General features: G+C 40.8%; 1 protein-coding gene across 5 annotated transcripts in view; it reads right to left on the minus strand.

The window, feature by feature from the left end:
* The window catches only part of PAQR3 (progestin and adipoQ receptor family member 3), a 28,871-nt gene extending 8,066 nt beyond the window's left edge, over window positions 1-20,805 (minus strand). For 3 of the 5 annotated variants that reach the window (XR_006265727.1, XR_006265728.1, XM_043448565.1), the window contains exons 1-6: window positions 20,423-20,805; window positions 16,684-16,846; window positions 11,789-11,944; window positions 8,532-8,729; window positions 6,292-6,382; window positions 2,594-2,742 (exon numbers count right to left, since the gene is read on the minus strand). Coding sequence is in view for 2 of the 5 variants with exons in the window: in XM_043448565.1 (XP_043304500.1) it covers window positions 2,600-2,742; window positions 6,292-6,382; window positions 8,532-8,729; window positions 11,789-11,944; window positions 16,684-16,846; window positions 20,423-20,607 (936 nt within the window). In the remaining 3 variants the exon portion in view is untranslated. Of the gene's footprint in view, window positions 1-25; window positions 2,743-6,291; window positions 6,383-8,531; window positions 8,730-11,788; window positions 11,945-16,683; window positions 16,847-20,422 lie in introns of those variants that run through there. The other 2 variants (XM_043448564.1, XR_006265729.1) reach the window with 2 other exon arrangements.
* Between the last annotated feature and the right edge of the window lie 3,977 nt (window positions 20,806-24,782).

The raw sequence follows: 24,782 nt of genomic DNA on the forward strand, positions 1-24,782 counted from the left end.
TAAAGAAAGACAAACAGCACTTATATATTTATAAACCCAGTTTATTTACATAATACACATTTTGCCATGCAGCTCACTGAATTGCTCTTAGTGTAACAACAAAGAAGACAAGCACTATCTTGCTATTTGAAAGCAGTTTTATGTAGAAAGATAATCCCCTTAAATGAGTTAACTACTACCTTACAAATCACTATAGACAATTTAAAACAGCCATGAATAATTTTAAAATGTAAAGTCTATAGGTAAAGAGCTTTTATAGTTTATACATTGGTAAAATTAAAAGCAGTCTTTTTTAGTACTTTAGTACTGTAGCTGAATAGTGTACTTTTAAAATCTTATTTTAATAAATCTACAAAAACAAAAATATACATTATTACAAGGCTCAGATTCATAGGCAATTTTTAAATATTCTTTAATGTTAACAATGTCTTAAAATTTTTGCCAGTAGTGATGTGCACACAGTAGGTGGTCAATAAATGCTGATATACAGAAGTGCTTATAGTTGACAGCAATCCACATTCGTTCATTCCCTACTTTATAATAAGTACATCATAGTCAAGATAAAAAAAGAACTTTCTTACAACATTTAATATTTTCATGAAAAGATGAAATGTTTACAGTGGTATAATTTAGCTCTTTCAGTCAGACCTGTATGCTTTTTAAGTTCAAGAAGTCTTAAAATTGGTCATTTTTATCAATTAATTCAGATGTCAAGGATTAAATAACTCATACACTATAACAAAAAAGGACTTTTTCTAAAAATTGGAAAAAAAATGAATAATGTTTTTATTTTGAGATTTTATAATTAAAAATGGTGCCAGACCTAAAATAGACTTTTCCTTCATTTTTAAATTAATCATAACTACTCAGTATATTCTGTTTGGCAAAAACAACAAAATATCTATTTAAAAGCAATAGTATCATGTAAGTCAATAGGGATGCTTTAGAGAAAATATATCCTATTTTTCATTTCCCCAAAATCTTCTTTCACTAAGCATACAGATCAAATTTCTGGCCATTTTCTTTTGGCCAGTTCTTTTAAAATAGCCATTTTCACAGTGGTGTTCCATCAGAGTAATGGGTAGAATGGGGTGTGCCCTTAGTCTACTGGGGGGAATTCGCCTTGCTGAGATACTCGCATGGGAATTCATATTCCAGCAACACTACACTGAGAAGGAACACAAAATTTTACAGATGCATAAACTAGGGCAATTAAAGTAACATTCTAAATATTGAATGTTTAAGTGGCATTTTGGGAATAAACTTCACTATCAATCAACACCTCCTGATACTTAGAAAGTCCAATGTTTTAAATATACACCAGTAATTAAAGCAGCTCACGTCAACCCATTCAGAAACTCGGATAATATTTTACATTCCAAAAAACAACATGTTTTTATGAATGACTACTTTAAGGGATTTAACTTATGCATATGAGAAGACCAGAAATCAAGGGTGCTAGGCTGTGGTACAGGGCAGCGAGATCTATTTTTTAATATATACAATGAAGTATCAGACCCAAATGTTAGCTAGTGTGTATCAATACTGTGAGTTCTCAGTGCAATACTAACACATGCATACAGAGAGAAAGGCCAGAACGCAGGTGAATTAATCATGTCATCAAACGGGGCATCTGCATGACTTTGTTCTAAGGCTTAAGGTTCACTTCAGTGTCAAGAACTGGGCCATCTGGATTCTGTGGCCTTTAAAGTAGCACCATGTACCTGGGAATCCCCATCATCAAGAAATTAAGACCGCAAATGCAGAGAGGTGAAAAGTCTGCTGTTATAGGAATTCTGGAGCCCCAAATCTGCCGTCTGTGGGCAGGAGCTCAACTCTTCTATATGGGATTAAATCATAATACTGGAAACCGAAAAGCTTAAATGGCCGATAACTTGGTAATTAGACCACAGAATTTGTCACCTGTCATGTAATTGGTTCTTAGTATGATTTTTATTGGATGGGAAATGACAATGAAAGTTCTTTTCCCTTTCTCAACACCTCTCTCAACTTGAAGAAGAGGTTTTAAAGTTTTGTTCTGGCAAACTAAAAAGTCCAGTGCTCCTAAGAAGAGAACCTACAGGAAATAAGATCTGAAGTGCTGGTTTCTCACAAACCAGCCATGGAAAGGCCAGTGATTACTCAGAATCGATCAGCTTGCTTTGAGCACAGGCCATCACAAACGCTACCTTCATCAAGCACTTAAACTTGATCTTCTGCTCTGTCTTCTGTTAAAGGAACCACACCCGAGAACTCCACTTTGTAACAGAGGTGAACTCTTCCTAAGGAAGTTAAGCTGGTGCTTAGGAAAAGGAGTACTGGCTTCACATTCAGGTTATTCAGATGATTCTTAGGGAAAGCCAACCAAAATTTTCACTTTCTGTACAAGCAGCAAGTTAGTAGTCTTAAGGGCCCACAAAGGAGTTACTATTACTGATCCCCAAGTATATTTTTCCATATTTATAAAATATTACTCATGATATTACCCAATCAGAGGGATAAAGGAAAAACGAATGGGAATCTAAGAAATGGTGGGGTCTAGAGCTCCCCATTATATATTGCTTAACAACTGAATATACCCAGGCTGCCATACCTGAATTCACAAATGTGAAACATAGTCAGGACAGGGTTTGCTGTGTCTATACTGCATAACATACACCGTCGACTGATGCCACCAATATAACATCACTACTGCAAGGATGTGCCATATTTGGTGGCTTGATCCGAGGTAGTTTAGTTGTCCTGCGAGGGAAGGCAGAGAGAAAAGAGTACTGATTAGTCTAGAGTCCCCTGGACAGCAAGATCAAACCAGTCAATCCTAAAGGAAATCAGTCCTGAATATGCATTGGAAGGACTGATGCTGAAGCTGAAACTCCAATACTTTGGCCGCCTGATGCGAAGAACTGACTCTTTGGAAAAGACCCTGTTGCTGGGAAAGACTGAAGGCAGGAGGAGAAGGGGATGACAGAGGATGAGATGGTTGGATGGCATCACTGACTCGATGGACATGAGTTTGAGCAAGCTCCGGGAGCTGGTGATGGACAGGGAAGCCTGGCATGCTGCAGTCCATGGGGTCGCAAAAGTCAGACACAACTGAACGACTGAACTGAACTGATTTTGATGTTAAATAAAAATATACTTCCATCTCTGGCCTTGGAAATGTGACTGAGCAGCAAAAAGATTTTGGCAGTCTCAGAAACTGACTGAAATTAATTCAGACCCAAATGTTTTCTAAAAAAGATTAATTCATATTGAGTCTGACTTTAAGGTTGTATTCATGAAGAGTACTGGTGAATTTCAGAAATACTATTCCAAATGTCTTTTCAAAATCTAGATGTGGTTAATTTCAGGACTTTGACCTTTTGTCTCCCATGTCTCAACATATATATCTGGTGAGGAAAAGACATCACATGAAAGAAGCAATGGAAATTAGTGCTACAAATCATGGAGTTAATTAGGCATGAAGCAGAGACACAGCTGTGTTTGCGTATAAGTCTGTTTGAAGCATTTTAAATTTTAAGCAGGTGTGTAAGGAGACAGCTCAGACCTGCATCTTGTACTATCAGATAAATGGAACAAATAGAAAAATGTAATTAGTGATGCTGAAGCTCTAATACTTTGGCCACCTGATGTGAAGGCAACTGCTTGGAAAAGTCCCTGCTGCTGGCAAAGATTGAAGGCAGGAAGAGAAGAGGACGACAAAGGATGAGATGGTTGGGTGGCATCACTGACTTAGTGGACATGAGTCTGAGTAAGCTCCGGGAGATGGTGAAGGACAGGGAAACCTGGCGTGCTGCAGTCCATGGGGTCATAAAGAGTAGAACATGACTGAGCAACTGATCAACAACAACAAAAAATAGGTTAATTAACAAAGGCTGGTTAGTTCATATACGGGCTTCCTTGGTGGCTCAGATAGTAAAGAATCTGCCTGCAGTGCAGGAGACCTGGGTTTGACCCCTGGGTTGGGAAGATCCCCTGGAAAAGAGAATAACAACTTAGGAGAATTAATTTCTCTCTGGTTACAGTATAAATTCCAAGGAGATTAAATAATTAACAGGTAAGAAGCATAGTGAAAAATAACAAAATACAGAACTATAGAAATTGAAATGTAATTCCTGGTGCATCTATGGTCACATAATGTAAATATTCTCTAACCTCTGTCTTCTCTACCAAGAATAATCAGTATAGTGTGTAGATTTTAAAGTGTAAGTCAACAGAATCCTTTCTGTTCTTAGACTTTCATTTATTTTTTTTGGTGCCATGGAATCGTTTGACAGCCCAGTGAAGTTCACAGACTCATTTTTAAAGCATAAAATACTGAGGATCATAAACCTGATCAGTTGTAATGCAGATATTACAGATTCACTGAGTTCTGTCCATGGAGAACTTGGGGATCATTGAACCCAACAAATGCCACTGTGATGTTTACATTAAAAAAAAACAACAACAAAAAACTGACATGAGCTGAAACTAAGTTCTTAGGTTTGAAAAGGTTTTTGGTTTCACAGTATTCACCCACCATCTCCCCACCACAACGTACTTCTCTTTAGAGCCAGGTCGTCAGTGAGGACTGACCAGCCAAGGTTTCCAAGCCATGCATTCATGAACACCTGACACTATCTATCACTTTTATCTGCAGAGACTTTTCACTTTTCACGGACTCTGTTATCTCCCCTGCACAAATGTACCACACACTCAGCTACACGGGGCACACTTTATGTCAAGCTCATCTTGAGAAAAGTTACATAACATTTGACCATTTATAGGTGTCCTGTATTAGACAACTGAGAACATCTGATCTGAATATTTTAGGGCCTAAAAACATGATGGCTATAATCACGAGTGTAGAGAACTTTCAATAGTTAATTTTCTACCTGTATGTATGAAGAAGAAATTCATAATGAAATAATTATTAATAAAATGATATGAAAATGTATTTCACCAGAACTGTTTTCTGAGGAGAATTCTGACCCTGCCTAGAACATGGGTGGGTCTTCAATTCAGGCACATGTCCCAGTTATGTTCCCAAATCCTAATGTTTATACAGAAGTTCTTCTCTGTATTCCATCCTTATTTAAAACTCAGTAGTGAAAGATCACGCGCACAGAAGAATGCCTGAGGTTCTGCAGTCTATTCATTCTCTAGTTCAAGGTTTCTCACCCTTTTTTCTTCCCCAACACATGTGACAAACAGCACACTATCTTCAATTCACTGTGGAAGAGGTTCTTAACCCAAGAGAGAGGGAGGACAATTTTCAATTTGAACTTAAACAGCTCCCTACTTCCAGCCCCCACACCGAAAAACCACTGCTCTCCGTCTCCTGGTACTCCTGCCTGGCGCCCAAGCTCAGTCTCCTGCTGGGCTTGCTCCCCTGTCCCTTCTTGAGTCACACACTCATTTGTGAACTGGGGCTGGGGGCGCTGTAGCAAGAGATGCAAAGATTTACTGAGTGCTCACTGCTGGTGAGGACCTGGGCTAAATGCTTCACGTGCACGTTCTCATCTAATACCCAGGAGAGAAAAGCATTACCTTCACATTTCAGAGAAGGAAACTGGCCTGAGAAGTCTTGTGTGACTTCAGTGCATACAGCTAATGAGGGGCTGATGGGGGATTTGAACCTAAGTCATCTGACTTCAGAGCTGAAGCTCTGAAACAAGCAAACACATGCTTTGGAGAACATTATTCTCTTTACCCAGTGTCCTCTTAGTTCTTTTCTATCGGAAGGCTTTTTTACCTAAACTGAAGCAGGGAAATCTGTCCTTAAGTTTCTGGCTTGTGTAAATCTTGGGGACATGAAGATCCTTAACTTAATTTCCTCTTACCACTGGGTGCCAGGAAGCTGAAAGTCAGACTGATGGGCCTTATATATTTTATAGAAAGTTACCACACATACTTGTGAAGTAATCCTAAACCTGGCTTATTTTCATTATCCTATTATTTTCCTTTGCTTCTAGTTCTGTTTTATGGATCTCGTACATATAAATTAATTTTTAAGCATAAGCAACTTTTGTGGAACAAAACGCTCCACAAAAAAGCAGTGGTTGAGAACTCACTACTGAAATGGGAAGTGAAATGGTGGTAACCCTATCTACTGGACTCAACTTCTATTGGGACAATGAAAGAAAAAGTTTGTGAAGGCCATCTGAGAGTTCAGGTTTTAGCTAACATTTGAGAAAAGCCATTCTATAAACAGTAAATTGGAAAAAAAATCTGTTTTGATGCTCTGACATATATATCTCCACCACTTATTTAGACTAAAGTCATAAAACCATTATAAAAACATATACCTACCTGGAAAATACCTTTCTGGAACTTTGGAAATGTAGAACAGGAAAGCAAGAAGAGCAATCACATACATCACAACTACACGGGGTGCAAAGTCCTGAAAAGCAAAACATAGTTTTTCACAGATCTCGCTACTGTAACTGAACTTCCAACTTACTGATATTATAAATCTAATTAATATAATTAAACACAGAGAATTAGAATTTATAGGTGGGATTTAAGTCTATTAAATCTTACAGACAGTCTCCAGTAATAGAAACCTAGCTCTCAATACTTTAGGAAGTGTTTCATAGGAGTGGAACACAGAGACTACCCTAAGGGTCAGGGTGAGCAGCTGAAGCTTCACCAGGGTCAAAGTGCAAAGGGCAGCCAACTCTAATCTACAACGTGGGTGCCTGGGTGGAATACATGCGGGAATGGAGTTACCAGCTGAATAAGCAGAGAGACTAAACAGGGATCTGTGGCTGGAAAAGACCCAAGAGGCTCAGCCCAAGAGTGGTATCTGTTCCACCATCCCAGATAAATGATTCTCTTGAACACTACTGTGCAAAGCTCTCTTGGAAAGCTTTTCCTTGCCCTAAGAAAATCAGCCAGCTCTAATTTATACACCTTGTTCCTAATTCTGGTTATAAACCTAATTAACTAAGAAGCCATTTAAGAAATAAAAACAAATGACTTTTCTTCCATCTACACATATTTGAGAATCATCATGGAGCCCCTCTCCCCTAAATCCTATGTTCTCAGACAATCAACCCCAGATTCTACAAACATTCTAGAACAAAGCTCCACCGTACCTCCAGGATTAGCTGTTTGGAACTTTTCATCTTTGGTCAAGTGCCTCTCTCTCCATCTTTTTAAAACTAGACCTTACTGGAGAATTTCTCTGCAAGTCTCCCTTTGTTTCTGCACTGGGATGATCTCTGTTCACATTAGATTTCCATCTTAGAGAACCAGTCTTCCTAAGCCATATTTCTATTTTAAGATTGCTGAACACAGGAAAGTTTCCCCCACACACCCCCCCATACTTTTCCTTCTCCATATGATAAGATTAAAAAGATGCATTTCCCTCATCCCAAAACATTCACTTCTGTGTCAACAATTATTCACTTCTGGTTAGGACTGAATCTATTAAGAGAGTAGCACTTCCCCATTCTATTTTCTGGGCATCAAAACTGTCACAAAAATGATGTTTTCAGATACCAGGATCACTGAAGTTACTCATCACCACTATCACACCTTTATGCCAATTTTTTAGTCTTATAAAGAAAGCTTCACCTTCATTCTCAAGTTGGCAACACAGCCAAATCATATCACTCAATTCACTACACCAGACTTCCTTTCTTTTTAGTTTTGTATGCAGATAATTTCCACCATGCTGTTACCAATAGTATGTAGGCGTACCATTAGTCTCTTCTCTTCTAAAAAAATATAATTCTTTTGAATAAAATCTGCATTTAAATCTCCACATTCCAAAGGTCCCACTGCAACAAGTATATGCAATTTCTTCTAGATTTCTCAGCATAATTAGGTTACATTAAAAATTCTCGTTTACTCCCTAGCACATACTTAGAGCATTTATATACAAATCTCTAAGAATTTAGGTCTAACTTCTAACTCCCTTCTCCAGAATGCTGAGGAATTCTCACTGAGGCTCTTCCTTATGTACTCCAATTCTCCCCATAACAACTAATGGTCTTTTATTTCTCAATATATTTTCCTTGAGGGGTAGAATATGGTCCCATGGCTCTGGCTGTCAAGAGATTTTCAAATCTCTATTACTAGTCTCAATCTCTGAGCTAAATCCACACCCGATCTCCACATTAACATCCCACAGGTACTGCAGACTCAAGAGGTCCAAGAAGAAATCCTTCTCAACTCCTCTGCCACAAACAAGCAAATCAGCTGCTCCTCCTGGCACTGACCTTGCCCCAGCTGCCAAAGCTGGAAACTTAGGAGTCCTCCTTTACAGGGAGGACTTGGATATTTACATTGCAAGGTGAACAGAAAGAAAGTTAAGAACGTATGATCTTACAGAAATACATCTCAGAAGAAAAGAGTAGTTAGAATCTACGCTGCAGAGTATGTTTTATTTATTTATTAACATATAGATGTGAAAAATTACTGCATCATTATGCAATTATAAATGACAAAGACCCACCCGCTTGGCCAGAGTACACTACTTTACCCAAAGGAATGACATTAAAAGGACAAAAAGAACAGGAACATACTGACCACACTCAGCATACCTGAACGATAGGAGCACCGATTCCTCCATTGAGCCACACCCAGTGGAGAGTAGGGATGACTCCATACCCGGAAACAGAACAGAAGATGATAGAACGGAGCCTCTGCCACTGCTGCGTGAGGTAATTGGGATGGATCTGAGCAAAGAACACGGCCAGGATCATAGCAAGCACGGTGATCAAGTACACTTGACGCCAATACTAGAATGAAAGGACGTCGCATTTTAATTGTCATTGACAATAAGGGAAGGCAATGAGCAATTTTTTATTTTGGCTTCTACGGGACACATTCCAAACTGTATTTATTTTGGTATTTTCACTTCCAAACACGATTACCTTCCTTCCTTAAAACAGTGTACACTGCACACAGTTTTCACGTCTCTTAGGATGACAAACCAGGCCCCAAAGTGAGGTGGTAAAGAACACATTTATTCACACAAAAGCATTCCCTGAGTACCTATTATATGCCAGGGGCAACTGAAGCCCTGTGGAAACAAAGACACTTATGACCTGAGCTCGCTCAGTGGGCGAGCTCACAGGCTATGAGGGGGCCAGACGTGTAAAGAGATAATTATAATCAAAGGATAAGGACTGCAGTTGAGTTATGGAGGGAGCTCTCGAGGAAAAGGCAGTGCGATGGAGCAAGGCAGCTTTGTGAAGGGAACCTGAAAGGCAGACACACTGGTGGGCTATGTATTTGTAACTTTTCCAAGCTGGCGCTGAAGGAATAGCAGAGCTCTTGAAGAAAAATATGATGTGGTTGTTTTTCAAACTATCTTATTAGAATAACTCTGACATCAGTGTAAAGAAAAAGAAAAAAAAAAAAAAGAGGTGACAGGAAGCTAGCTAGGAGGGTATTAAATATTTGATTCAAGGAGAAAATAGCTTGGACTGTTGCTGAACAGGAAGACAGATGTGAGCAGCAGATTCAGGAGACATTTTTGAAATAAACTAAAATCTTAATGGTTGATTGTCTATGGGATAGGGCAGCAGAGGATAGGTCAACTGTCTGCTGTAGAAAAGGCGGCGCAAAGGGCTTCTACGAGTGGAGCAAAAGAACAAAGGTGATCCAGCATGAGGGGGTGTGTGTGTACTGGGGGTAGAAAATGGTGAAGCATGAAATATCATTCATTTTAAAATATGTCAAGTGTGAAGGACTTATAGAATATTTAGGTATCTAAACGAGAGGCTGAAAAGCAAGTCCTGAAGCTCCTAAGTTGTTAGTTGTCCTCACAACTCAGTTAGGACAGAATTCTTAACCTGGGCTCCAAGGACTTCTCTGGGACCATTACAACTTCCTGAAACTCACATGTCAAAATGACTGATCAGTCTGTGCCCAAATGCATATTATCTGGGATGGAGGGTCCATAGTTTTCAATCTCATTCTCAAAGCAGCCTGTGTTCCTTAAAAGGTAAAGTGCCATTAGAGCAACTGAATATTTGGTTAAATGATGAGATAGCAGAGTTAAGAAAACAATTTTTCCTTTAACTGATTATGGACTGTATTAGCTCTAACAGATTTTTGTTTTTCTCCTCTTTAATCTACCTTGGAGTTCTGGTTCTTCTGAAAAAAAAGATTTACAGTTGTCCCACTAGTCTATTTGATTATCAGATATGCTTGGGAAGAGGTAAACAAAAAACCGGTTTCAGAGAAATACATAATAAGATCAGCAAAATACTTCTAGTATTACATACTCAAAAGCCTATTTTTAAAGATGTCAACATTTTCATGTAAAACAAATAAGTTGTGAAAGGTGAGCAGACATGCACAGTTTACTACTGAAACCAAACTACTTTACAACAGAGTAAATCACATATATATTTAATTATATGCTTCTATTCCAACGTAATCAGGCCTGAAAAACAAATGGCTTATGAATAAGTGGCTACCATTAACAATGTTCTTACATTCAAACCATATCATGGTTTTTCACTTTGCTAGTTTTATACTTCAGCATGTTGCCATTTTTCTCTATTATTGTGGAGTGACAAAGATCCTACTTAAGAATTCCCAATAATCAAAGGACTCCTGAGCTGCAGCCCACCCTCCAGGGAGTGAAGGCTGGGGGTACGGTCTGGACCCCCATTCCGCAGGGAGGGCTCGGGCAGAACAGACTCATCCAGTGACTAGCAGGCCCACTGCTCCTGGGAGAGTGGCTCAGTTTTGGCTCTGAAAGGATAAAAGGAAAAAAGGAAAAGAGAAAATAGTGTGGTGGGGGGCAGGAGAAAGAGAGGCGGGTTGACGGGGCCTTTCTGAATGGGAGGCCTTAGACTGACTGGGCCCATGGAAGGTTCAGTTGCCTTCTTGACTGAGACATGAGATGAGGAGGGAGTTGGCCAGTATATTTAGGTCAGCTGCTGTATAATTTGATCACTGTGTTTCAAATGCTGCTTACCCAAGGCAAAAACTGACTTTTGTAACTTTAGGCTCAGAAAGCAGCGCTGATCAAGAATTCAGAGAGGAGTAGTAGCATTAGTCGCTCGGTCATGTTGGACTCTTTGCGACCTCATGGACTGTGGTCCGTCAGGCTCCTCTGTCCATGGGATTCTCCAGGCAAGAATACTGGAGAGGACTGCCATTCCCTTCTCCAGAGGCTCTTCCCAACCCAGGGACTGAACCCGGGTCTCCTGCATTGCAGGCAGATTCTTTACTGTTTCAGCTACAAGATATGTTAGAATTCAGAGTAGACACGTTTATTAAAAACACTCACCACCCATCTGGTCTGTCTCTAGGTCTGACTCTAAATATAAGACTAAGGAAAGGAAAATATATTTCTTACGTAAGAATATGGGTCAACACATTGACAGATATACTTTCCTCTTCACCGCCCCCCTCCCCCGCACTGAGAGAGGAGTAAAGGATAAGAAGGGAAAATGGAAAGCAGTAGCTAGCTTGAAAATTTTAATGAGTGCTAACTTGGTCTTCAACTCCAGCAACACAAAAATAAAAGATGTGTAATGTGCATCTGAGGAATTGGGTAGCTATACGGTTTTAGAAGGGAAATAGTAAAATTTAATGTTTAAGTTTCAGAAGATAGCATATACATATTTTCCATGGAAAATCAGTAAAAGGAGTAGGAACTGATAACAGATGTTAGAGATCATGGGGCCCTTTTGAAAAATGAGTTTATGCCTCCACTAGACTTTATTGTTTCTTCGAGAAGTTAATTGTGTGTCTACTCATGAGTTCAAGGGAATCATGGAAAGATAAAAGATCTATACCTGAAAAGGAATATGTAAAATGTTTTTAAGTTACTTACATTATTACAATAAAATGCATAAAATACGCCGGAGACATAGCAGCCCAGTATTCCAATAGAAATTCCTGCATAATCTAATGCCATCCACCTCCGACAGGTTTTTTCTGATCGGTGGCAGGAAAAGAGATGATAGCCCACAGAGCAAAGCATACAGACCTATTGGGGAAAATAAAGCAAATCTCGTCAAAGTGAAACAGACAAAATGATAAAATCAGCTCACTCATGACGTTCAGGGAGTGGTCAGGTGAAGCCCAGGTTTTTCAGCCAAACAGACCTAGACATGGACTCTGGCTTTGTGCCTATATGTCATTTTCTTAAGCCTCAGTTTCCTCATGGGTAAAATGGGACAAAAATCATAAAGAAAGAAATCTATAATGATAGCTATTTTTATAAGATAAACAATTTAAATGAGTAGTACAATAGAAGGAAATCTATCTACTGCATCTTATTTTGATACAAGAATAAGTTTCCTTTTAAAAGCTGCTTACTACAGAAGATATGTCCTTAGAAAGAAGAAAAAAAAAAAAACAAAAACACCATGGAATTTGATGATGTAAAAAAATAAGCCCTACCCAGTCAATCTATGCTCCAGTGATAGCCACTGATAACATCTTTTATGTGTCTGTCCATACATTTTCAATGAATATATCAAACACCTCATGAAATAGAAGTCTATACACACATACATACAAGAACACATTTTAAATTAATCAAACGAAATCATATTGTATAGCTTGTTCTGCTATTCGTTTTCTTCCACTTAATATAAGACCTTTTATGTCTGTATGAGACTTCATTGTATAGAGTTTACTTTTAAGTTAAACACGGCTTTGGTGAATTCAAGGAAAAATAATTGTGACTTATGCTGACTATACGTTGCCAAATTGAGAGCAAAGCTCATCTGATTCAGTCAGCTGCTCTGAAGATGATAAGGTTTCTGTAGCTGAGCTCCCTCTGGTCACTAAATACCAGGTGCATGCCATGCACTGGGGGTACAAAGATGAAGCCTCTGCTGTCAAAGAGGTTTTTCTGGACAAGTGAACAGATGGTGATGTTGGAAGTCCTGCAGGAATGGTGCAGAGCAGTTAGAAAACAGGAGGGAGGAACTGGGCCTGTGGGCACATGTGTGCACCCGACGGAGGGAGCTGCGGGAGGAAGAGGGTTCCTGTTTCATCAGAGGGCCCCCTGAGCCGCACCTTCAGCTGCCCTGGCGTTCATCAAGGACAGAATCACCGGTGTGCGCAGGTTTACTGGTGTGTCCACAGCAAAAGCAGCTATTCAACACAGCACCCTGAACGACGTCACGCGGTCTTCTTCATGACGTGATTAGGACAAGTCCCACACATCAAGGAGTTTTAACTCCAATATGATGGGCTCTATGTGATACTACTGAAGATTTTAAATGCACCTTTATGGAAAGGTTGGCATGAGCGGTTACAGCTCTAGCCTTAGGAAACAATGACTAGAGCCTAGACTAAGGCAAGGACAGTGGGGATGGGGAAAGTGGGCCAGGTAAACGGTCATCTAGCCATTCTATGGGGTTCCCAGGTGGTGCTAGCGGTAAAGAACCCGCTTGCCAATGCAGGAGACGCAAGAGGTGTGGGTTCGATCCCTGTGTTGGGAAGGTCCCCTGGAGAAGGAAATGACAACCCACTTCAGTATTCTTGCCTGGAGAATCCCATGGACAGAGGAACCTGGTGGGCTACAGTCCATGGGTTCCAAACAGCTGGACACAACTTAGTGACTAAAAACAAATAACAATATACAAACCAGTCCCCACAGCCTCAATATCAACGTTCAAAGCAAGGTTCCTAACTAGAGTCTCATTTCTTCTTCTGCTATCTAAAATCTTTAATGCTCTGTGGCTTTGGCTACTAAACTGCAAGTCAGAGTGCACCTGACTCAATTAAACATAACTTTAAGAAGTTATGTTTTCTATTATCCTTGAGATAAAAGGATAAATCCAGAGAACATGAAGGGGTACCTTCTCATTGACTGGAAAAGATCTCATTGCCACAGTGCTGAGTGACATAAACAGTAAGCGGAGTCGATGCAGCTCAGAAGGAGGTAGACAGAAAGGTAGGCAGGCAAGAGTGAGGCAGGTGTGCATTCACAAACATCTGGAGGGATTTTAACCCAAATGTCCAACGTGGAAGTGGAATTTCAAATGACTTTTTGTAATACTTTCTTCCAAACACCACTTGTTTGCTTGAATTTCTATATGAGTGTATCTTATAGTAATAAAAAGAAAGTTAGTAACAAGGAAGTTAATTTCATTGTGAAAAGGAAAATAAAAGTGAAAAGAGAAAAATAACAGTATCAAGTGGAAAGGATTAATAAAATATATGGTATTCATAAAGGACATCTGAATTTTTGAAAAGTTAACCTAGACTAAGTATGTTCTGTTTTGAAAGGGACGTGTTGTTAAGAGTTGCTTAAAAAAAAAACCTGGCTGAAAAATTATCTGACATATTGAGTATGTTTGTTTTCTGCAAAGTTTCCTTCTGTGGAATATCTCACTTCATCCAGGTAGACAGATAATCAGAGCGTTATGTCTACATCCTTGCCATAATAACCAGATACCGTGGGACCTGGCCCCTGCCTATCGCTCCATCCTCGTTGTTCTCCACTTTCCTAGGGTCTAACACAAACAACAACACCTACAAGTCCAGAAAGTGCTAAGCTGTCTCCTGCTTCCGGGCCTGTCCACACATTTTTTAGGCTTCAATGCCCTGCCTCACTCTCCCTTCTGTGATGCGATCTTGATGACAGGTTGGTTTGTTCTGCACCAGATTCCCCATAACTGGCTTAGTGCCTGGCTATAGACAGGAGATATGAAAAAATATTTCTTGAAATGAATGCTAAGGATCTGAATCTTGGGAAAGGCATTCTCAAATTCTATTTTTCTCTAAGACAGAAAGACTTCTGGGAAAGTGCAAAGCCCCTAAAATTATACTCTACTATTCAGAATGGACTCTGTTATCTTGTTGGTAGGAAAGTATGAGCATTTAAAAAGCACAGGAAAGAGAAAAACATGTTATATATCTTTAAAAAGTTAAATGTACATCAGTATTAATACATACAGTGATGATTTACCATGCTGCCTGCTGACTCGAAGAATCCAGGGAAATCGGGTGAACAAGTTATAAATATAATATTATAAAAATAACAAAAATGGTATTTGTAAGTAGGGCAGGCATGCTCATGTGACTTCAGCAAACTGTGCCGTGTGTACCAGAAAGATCACTGCACTAGCAGGAGGACAGGACTTAACTGTCTTACTGAAGAGCCTTGAGCAAGTCACTCGAACACTTCAGGCGTTTCTTCATTGGCAGGAGTTTTAATTATTTCATCTTCTCAGTTTTGCAATGCAGTGCTTTCTTAAACCACAATGAAAATAAACATATATTCCCTGAACTAACATCAGCTGGGGCTGGGAGGATAAAGGGCAGGCCAAGGGTCAGAGGAAAGCTTGTGGGATCCTCAAAGGAGATAGTATCCAGATAACTAGCAGTAGAGCATAAACCAGTTTTTCTGATTATTGATTATAAGAGCATCTTAGTCTATAGTGTGCGTGTGTGTTAGTCCCTCAGTCGTGTCTGACTCTGAGACCCCATGGACTGTAGCCCATCAGGCTCCTCTGTCCATGGAATTCTCCAGGTGAGAATACTGGAGTGGGTTGCCATTCCTTTCTCCAGGGGATCTTTCTGACCCAGGGGTCAAAGTTGGGTCTCCTGAATGGCAGGCAGATTCTTTACTGTCTGAGACAGGTAAATAGATTCATTTCCATCTTAAAAATGGAGATAGGTTTTTAAGAGATGTTTAGGCTCCAATTGGGACAAAAGTTAAACCTGAGAAAGAGTATACTGTAAAAAAATACTTAAAAGAAAAAATAATTTCCTAATAATAACACAAAAATACAGAGTATTCTTTCCCTCAAAGAAATTAAAAATCTTATTCTAGAAACTAGAATTAGAAGAAAAGGGAGAGGGGGATGTTTCCATTGTGTTTCTTAATCATTTAAGTCCAAAGTTTTGAGTCAGTTGATGAAGGCCTGAAACTGATTAATACACAATGAAAGCAACAACTATGTGGCTGACATGGATTCCCCTTTCAGGGCAGCTGCAGGTTAACTGCTGGAAGCGCTGGCCTATGTGTGGGGAAGGAAGGATGATACTTTTTCTTTCCATTATTATCTTTATCTGTACTTTGCATTTTTTTTTTAATTTAAAAAATATCAACTGGATTTTGGTCCGTATTAGCTTTCTTCTTTAGAAACTCCTGTTTGAAAAATTATTAAACATAACTTTTAAAGGCCCTTTTACAGATTCCTGAAGAAAAGTGAAAGTTCTGAGGGACTATCACACGTTAGGTCAATGGAGGAAATGACACAGAGAAGAAACTGAAAGTATTTGAAATCAGGAAAGTGCAAAAGGCCCAAAGGAAATTAACATTAAAGTGAGAGAAAAGATTAATACCAGCAAAAGGAGGCATCAAAATTAAGACAATAGGGAAACAAGTACAAAAGTCATAGACCTATAAAAGGTGAGAAATGTTCCCAAACAAGTTTTCAGCACACAATAGGGTTCTGCTTCAGTTGGCAAATAGAATACAATAAGAGATTTCTATCTCTGTGTTAATCTTATAGCACAGAAGTCTAGAGAAAGGAAGAAAAAAGAAAGAAATTTTCTCAATCTTTAAAACTTCGTGGATTTCAAATACACTCTCAGAAAAACATACTTTGGGTGCTTATATTAGGAAATCGAATAAGCTAACTTATCTGCTACTTTGGGGCTCTTTGAAGCAAGTGGTGGGTGTGGAGTAAGGTCACCTGCCCAAGCCTGTCTGACTAAAGTTCTCTTTATCAATAATAGTGCTTGTGAAATGAGACTTACCTGGAAGCAGAAGAGACAAATAGAACAAATTACAAAATCTTCTCTGGATGCACTTGCTGAAGGTAACACAGATGTCATGTCATATATTCCCAGCGTGAAGAAGAGGAAGAAACCCAACAAATGACTCCAGATGTTTACTGTCTCATTAGATAAAATGAACAAACTGAAAAAAAAAAAAAAACACACACACACACCAAACATGCAGCTCAGATTCAGATCTGCTGGCTCAGTGGAGGCATTTATAAGGGTAGGGACAATTTGGTTGGTGGCGGACGTTATCTAATACTTGCTACTTTAAGCCCTTAACTCCATTTTGGCCTTTCTAAATTTAATGTACCATTTAGTTTAAGTTTTTCCACAACTCCATCAATCCTGGGATCTTACAGTTTTTTTTCCCCCCTTCTCATCTCTTATTATATTTACCATTTCAGTTATTTATGTATAAATTCCATCTCATTCTCCAGCATATCAACTCCCTGACAACTGGCACCATTCATCTTTATGATGCCACTGTTCTCAGCAAAGGGTCCTGCTCAGATCAGATGCAGAAATAAACGTATCTACAGAAATAAACGTGCAGATTAAAACTGGGTGCCAGCTAACACAGTCTGACATTCAGTAATAGGTATTTGAAAACCTGCTAAGCTTAAGCACACTTTAAAATACCTTTTTAGTATATACTGGGTTTCCCTGGTGGCTCAGATGGTAAAGAACCTGCCTGCAACAGGAGAGACCCAGGTTCAATCCCTGGGTTGGGAAGATGCCCTGGAGAAGGGAATGGCTGCCTACTCCAGTATTCTTGCCTGGAAAATTCCATGGACAGAGGAACCTGGCAAGCTACAGTCCATGGGATCACAAAGAGTCGGACACGACTGAGCAACTAACACTTTCACTTTCACTTCAGTATATATAACATGCAAGTGCAAAGTTAAATGGACTTGAGAGAAGCAGAACAAATACAAATGGATCCACCGGAGATGTCCTTTAAGACAGGCATGCTGCAACAACTTTGCTGAGGCTGTTTTGAAACCAAACTAGTTTCCAGGTGGCATGAATTTATTCTTTGTTGGAATAATAGATTACTTTTACTATCAGTACTAGTTGCCCTCTTTCAATATGCCCTAACTGGTTTCAGTTTAAATAGGGCTTCCCAGGTGGCTCAGTGGTAAAGAACCCACCTGCCAATGCAAGAGACTTGGGTTCCATCCCTGGGTCAGGATGATCCCCTGGTGGAGGAAATGGCAATCCACTCCAGTACTCTTGCCTGGGAAATCCCAAGGACAGAGGAGGCTGGCAGGCTACATTCCATGGGGTTGCAAAGAGTCAGACATGAGGGAGCATGCACGCAAACGTATAACTCTAACAGAATTTGCAGCAGTCACCATGGTTCCCATTTTCCCATGTCATAAACATCCTGGAGTCTCACACAATCAAACGATCATCAAGGATAGAGTGGATCTCATATCATTAATGTCAGGCTTTATCCTGTACAAGCTCCAGGTATAAACACTACTTATATTGGGGAGGGGGAGAAGAGACGCAGGAATGTGAGGAAACATAACTAAACCCAGGACTGTCTGACAGCCAATACACATCCGTTACACCTCAGAACTTTTCATGTGGTAAAACTCGGTGTAAGCTGGTTAAGTGAGCAGAGAGGCACAATCATGGCATGTTCCTTCCAACTAACAGAGTACTGGCAGAATAGCTGTGACATACTAAACACCTCCGTATATCTATATAGATAGAGACATACAGCTGGCCCTCCGGGCAGCTAAAAGAAGAGAGGGCAAAAGCTGAGCCTGGAAAACACCAAGCTGGTAGCAAGGACACTTAGAAGAACATCCCTAGGAGTGGATCTACTCTTAATCAATGAGAAGTTAGACACATACTCTGATCAGCTGCAAAATCAACACTCAATTTCTTCCTCATCATCTATCCGGCTTCAAATTCGATGGTCATGGTGTTAACAAGTCACCATTTACTGAGTGTTTATTATGTGCCAGGCTGGGCGTAGTATTTACATACACAAGGACTCATTTAATCCTTACTACTTTCTGAAGCAGATTCTGTAAATACCCTCACTCTTACAAAAGGGGAGAATGAGGCTGGGAGAGGCTAACTTTTGTTCAAGGTCCCACAGCTGTGACGTGGCTGACCTGCATACTCAAGTCTTTTTCACTCAATGGCCTGAGATCTAAAGCGCTATATTTTCACTCCTTGATCTATGAGATTTGGACCCTAACAAGAATGCAGAGGTGGGTTTAAAGCTATTGTTTAAGATAATTCATTACCCCGCTCTATCCATGTGGAACTTCACATCCACAGCAGGGGCGAGCTCTGATTTCTTGTGTAATAACTTATGCAAAGAAGGTGATGGGGAGGAAATGGCACTCAGGATTCAAACTGTCAAATGCCGTGGGCCATTCATTGAAGCCAAGCGGAGATGGACAGTGATGTGATCTTACTTTAAAGGCAGGGTAAAGGACAGCGGGAAGACGGTGCCAAAAAGAAGATCAAGCATCAAACACGTGGTTGCTCCTTGAGCAATTCAATAGCTCACCTTCCAGCAGTGGGGTTTGTCACTACACTGACCTAGAGCTAGCCAACATCAGTATGTCAATTCTCCTAAAGGGGGTCCTGAAATGAAGTACATATAGTGAGTTTTAGGGCTTCCCAGGTGGCTCAGTGGTAAAGAATCTGCCTGCCAATGCAGGAGATGGAGGTTTGATCCCTGGGTTGGGAAGATCTCCTGCAGAAGGAAATGGCAACCCACTCCAGTATTCTTGCCTGGAGAATTCCATGGACAGAGGAGCCTGGTGGACTCCAGTTCATAAGATCACGAAAGAGTTGTATATGACTTAAAGCCTGAGCATGCAGACAAGTGAGTTTTAATAGAAATCTAGTCTAAGAACTAGAACACTAATTTTTCAGTTTTGTTTTCTTTTTAAACCCAGGCTTTCAAGGGACTCAACTTTAAGAATGTAGATGATGAAGACATTCCTTTTTTAAAGATGTTTCTATAGTGCTCTAATGGAGGGCAGCACCCCGTTATAGGCCCCCTTTGCTATAGTGCTTTTCCCACACAGCATTTTTCACAATGGTTATTACATAAGAGTGTAATTAGCTCTTTAATGTGTCACCCAGGCTAGACTTCAGTAGATTCACGAGAACAAGGGCCACACCTGCGTTCCTCTGTAGGACCTGGTAGGGAGACTGGCAGGGGCTCCATACTATCTACTAAATGCATGAATCAGGAATTTTTAAAAATTTATATGCCAATGTGAACTTGTTTCCTATTATACCGGCATTTACCTGGCTCCAAATATCTGAATTTCCATAGGGCTGCCTTAAAAATAAACAAAGCTTAGGTATACACAGGAGCAAGTATGTCCTGGCCATTGCCAGTGGGGTTGATTCCAACATGTACCCCCAATAAACGCCGAATGGAATAAAGAATGGGAACCCTTTGTAAACAGCAAAGCCCCACTGGAGTTAGTGATTATGGTCATTGTTACCGTCATTAGTCCATAGATCAAGTACCCCGGCGGGGGAGAAAGAAAGACCACGAAGAGAGGAGAGGTGGCAGATAAGGATGAAAAGGATGGAGCAGCTAGGGAACAAGGGGCGCGGAGAACAGCGGGGAAAGCAGCAGGCGGACCAGACAAAAAGGGTGTAGAGGAGGAGGAGCCGCCGGCGCGCCCCCCTGGCGCACCCAGCGGAGGCGGCCAGTCTGTACCTTTTGATACACAGCCTGGAAGGCAGGTAGGCCCGGTAGCCGTCGGTGATGTACGGGTTGTCCTTGAGGGACACTGGGATCTGCTCGTAGGTGTAGAGGCGGATGCCGCGGGGCACCAGGACGGGCCAGTACTGGTAGCTGCCCAGCTCGATATAATGTGCGCTTTTCAGTAGCTTCTGATGCATCCTTCCCGGCCGCCGCCGCTCCCCAACCGGGGAACTCACCCAGGCCCCGCCTCCCCGGGGAGGGGGCTTCGCCTCCGCCGCAGCCCCCGCCCCGGAGCCCGCGGACGCCGCGCGAGGTCCTACGGCCCCGCCGCTGCCCAGGCCCGGCTCCGCGAACTGAGCGTCCACCGCCGTCAGCGCCCCGGCGGACCGGGCGGTGTCGCAGCCCTCTCTGACGTCAGCACGCTGCTGCGGGCCCCGCCCCTCGGCCCTGGCTTCGATCGGGGTGGCTGGCGATGGGAGGGGGCGTGGTTGGGGAGTGTAGGGGGCGTGGTTATGGAGGGGCGGAGGCGGGGCCGGGGTCCGCGCGGGCGCGCCTGTGTACCCGGGGGGGTTCCGCTGCCGGAGCTTGTAGGCAGCGTCTACTTATCTACGACAAGAGTGCGAAGCTGTATAGCAAGTACAGCTGGTTTTTTCTTATTCTCTGTTTAATTAGAAGCAATATGTGTTTCATTCTGAAAATCAAGGAGAAAGGACTTAACTGGAACAAAAATAAGAACTAGAAGTAACTCTCACCGGTTACGTTAATCTTGGAATCTCACACACTTGGTGTCAGAAGGGACCTTCGAGGTTTTCTCGGCTAAGGTCAGTCTTTTGAAGTAGTTGGAAATAGAGAAATCTGATGTACATAGAATTTTATCAAAATCGAGCGTACACTGAGCCGTAAAGAAAGCCCTAACACATTCAAAGCACCAAAATTTTCTCTGACCACGGTAGACTTAAACTAGAAATTAGAAAACGGAAAATCCCCAAATGTCTGGAATTGAAACAAACGCTTCCAAATATTTAGTGGATTGATGAAGAAATTGCAATGGACATGAGAAAATCTAGTGAAATGAATGATAAGAGGTGGAATATATCAAAACTTGGGGTGTAGCTTATACAATGCTTAGAGCAAATGTTATATCTTCGTCACCGACTTTGAATTATGATGCAAATGCTTAGTCATAATGGCAACTGGGGAGAACGTCAGTTTTGCATCCATTTATGTAGAATAGCCTGTGTTTTGCTACATGTATGGTAACAGTCACTCATGATGCCTATTATTTGTGTATTGTTATTGTGCAAGTAATATTAGTTGATGTTTGAGAGGCAGTAACTTCTTGTTACTTCTAGGCTTGTAACTTCTTGGCTTTGAAGCCTTTCTAAACTACCTGAGTTTGAATTCAACCATTTGCTAGCTATGTGTCCTTGTACAAGTATTTAACCTCTTTGTGTCTCAGTTTTCTTACAAGTAAAATAGGGATAATAACAGAACTTTGTGTTGTAAGGGTTAAATCAGTGAATCCATAAAACACTGTTAGAAAACTGCCAGACATATTGTTAGCCCCAATAAACTTTTATCTATTGTTAGGGTTCAAGGGAAGATATATTAATAGATAAAACTAGAAAAATTTAGATAAATCCTAAATGGACTTAAACATCGTGTAAAAGGAAACATTGAGAATCTTTAAGCCATGAAGCTAAAACCAATATTTAAAAGCTTACTCTGTGGCCAGCACCTTAGCTCTGCTGAAGTTTTCTGTGTATTGTTGCTCTTCAGTCGCTAAGTTGCATCTGACTCTTTACAACCCCATGAACTGCAGCCCACAAGGCTTCCCTATCCTTCACCATCTCGTGGAGTTTGCTCAAACTCATGTCCATTGAATCAGTAATGCCATCCAACCATCTCTCCTCTGTCACCTCCCTTGTGGGAGGCTCTTCTGAATATATTCATTGCTGGTGCCACATGAGATTACTATGTGGTCACCGCTGACCCAAGGGTGGATCAGTGGCCCATGAGATGTCGTAACGCAAATGTCCATGCAAGTGTCATGAAAATTAGCTTTCTTCAATCAGTTTCTTTCTTGGGAATTTGGCCTGGAGATGTGGGAAGAGTGCTTGCAGCCCGGTATTTGAAACAGAAGTAGGAAGATGCCCAGAGATCATCAGAGGCAGAGAACTGTATCATGGTAATGGTGGGACCACTGGAGTGAAGAACTAAGAATGTCAGCTCCTTTGATTGTCATGAGACCTGCCGCAAAATGACTTCTAGACTGACTTCAATAATCTATAACTCATGTCAGTTCTTTCTAATTAAATAGCTATGTGGTTTGATTTTTAAATTAAGCCTTCTTTAATACTAAATACTTAATACCCCCCCCCCACTTTTGAAGTGAATGGACAAATATGAAAAGATAGGTATAGCAATGATCTATGTCTGAATCCTAGAGAGAAAAAGAAGTCTATGAATTAAAAAAAAAAAAAAAGAAAAAGTTCTTTCACTCAGATCTGTAAGGCAGGGGACACAGGCAGCTCTGCATTGGAGGCACTTCTAACAGGGAGGGGAGATGGCACAGCTCCCCTCGTGTAGCAGTGGATTTTTAGTACTTTGAGGACTCTGGCTCTTTAGTTATGATGCTTGATAGAAGGCTTCAGTGGCATGCCGGATGGAGGAATAATGCCTGGTGGGGACATCCAGAGCTGCATCTAGCTGAAATCTCAGTGCCCTTAAGGGACAGGATGGGAAGGTGGGGACATCCAGAGCTGCATCTAGCTGAAATCTCAGTGCCCTTAAGGGACAGGATGGGAAATTGTATCACATGGGTATTTGAAGTTTCGGGAAACTCAGATTGTGCCTTATTTTATAGGATGACTTTCTGTGATCTGGAATGGGGAGACGCGGGTGCTCCATGAAGCATTGTGGATAAGTGAGATGTTTTTTCCTTTCCTTCCCTCCTTCCTTCTTGTATATTCTTACAAACCTAGACAGTGTATTAAAAAGCAGAGACATTACTTTTTTGAAAGTGAACGGGTTCACTTAAAAATGAAACATGGAATCCACTTAACAGAAAATAATTTTATTATCAGGCAGCATATAAATTTTTTATCTTACTGGAACCTGTGAATATGACCTTATTTGAAAGAATGGCCTTTGCAGATGCAATTAAATTTTAAGATTTCAAGAGGAGATCAACCTGAATTGGACTGGGTTCAAAATCTGTGATGCCACCATCATCACCATCTTTTCCAAGTCTCTGTCAATAGGTTCTTTTTAGTGCTATTTTGCTGACTTATCTGTAGTACTTAATTGCTCACTAACTTTCCTTTTCTTTCCTTCTTCAGTTTCAGTAACAATACTCTCCCGGTTTTCTTATTTTTCTTAACATACTATCTTAGTCTCTTTTGTAGTCACTTCATTTGTCTGTTGCATAAGTATCCTTTTTTTTTTTTTCTTTTTTTGCCACACTATCATATAGTATCTTAGTTCCCCGACCAGAGATCAAACCCATGTCCCCTGCACTGGAAGTGTGGAGTCTTAACCTGTGGACCTTCAGGGAAATTCCTAGATCCATGTTCTTAAGGGTTCTGCTCTTAATCTTTTTTCTTGTCCCTTTACATACTGTAGTTAGACTGTAATTGTCTTGATTTAATATCCACATATATCCTATTAATACCACATATATGCTATTACAATGCCAGGACCCGATTTTCATCCTAAGTTATATACCAAAATATCCAGTTTCTTATTACATATTTCCACTTGGATGTGTCTCATGACACACACTGCACCCAGGGCAGGAAGATCCCCTGGAGAAGGGCATGAAAACCCACTCCAGTATTCTTGCCTGGAGAATTCCATGGACAGAAGAGCCCAGTGGGCTACAGTCCATGGGGTCGCACAGAGTCAGACATGACTGAGCAACTAACACTTTCACTTTTCAACACTTTCATGATTATTAACTAGGGATGTCTGTTCTGGGCTGAGAAGCAGCATTCTAATCCTATTCATCTGCAGTCATGCCTTTGAGTCTTCCCTTATCACACTTATTTACCATATACTGTTGGATTATGTCTCTGTTTAGTATCTCAGATCTACCCTTTTTCTGCATTCCTGTTGTCATTACTGTGAAGTGAAGTGAAGTGAAAGTCACTCAGTCATGTCCGACTCTTTGTGACCCCCTTGGACTATACAGTCCATGAAATTCTCCAGGCCAGAATACTGGAGTGGGTAGCCTTTCCCTTCTCCAGGGGATCTTCCCAACCCAGGGATCGAACCCAGGTCTCCCACATTGCAGGTGGATTCTTTACCAGCTGAGCCCCCCAGGGAAGCCCAAGAATACTGGAGTGGGTAGCCTATCCCTTCTCCAGGGAAT

The sequence above is a fragment of the Cervus canadensis genome, chromosome 26 (assembly GCF_019320065.1).
Source record: "Cervus canadensis isolate Bull #8, Minnesota chromosome 26, ASM1932006v1, whole genome shotgun sequence".
Classification (NCBI taxonomy): domain Eukaryota; kingdom Metazoa; phylum Chordata; class Mammalia; order Artiodactyla; family Cervidae; genus Cervus; species Cervus canadensis.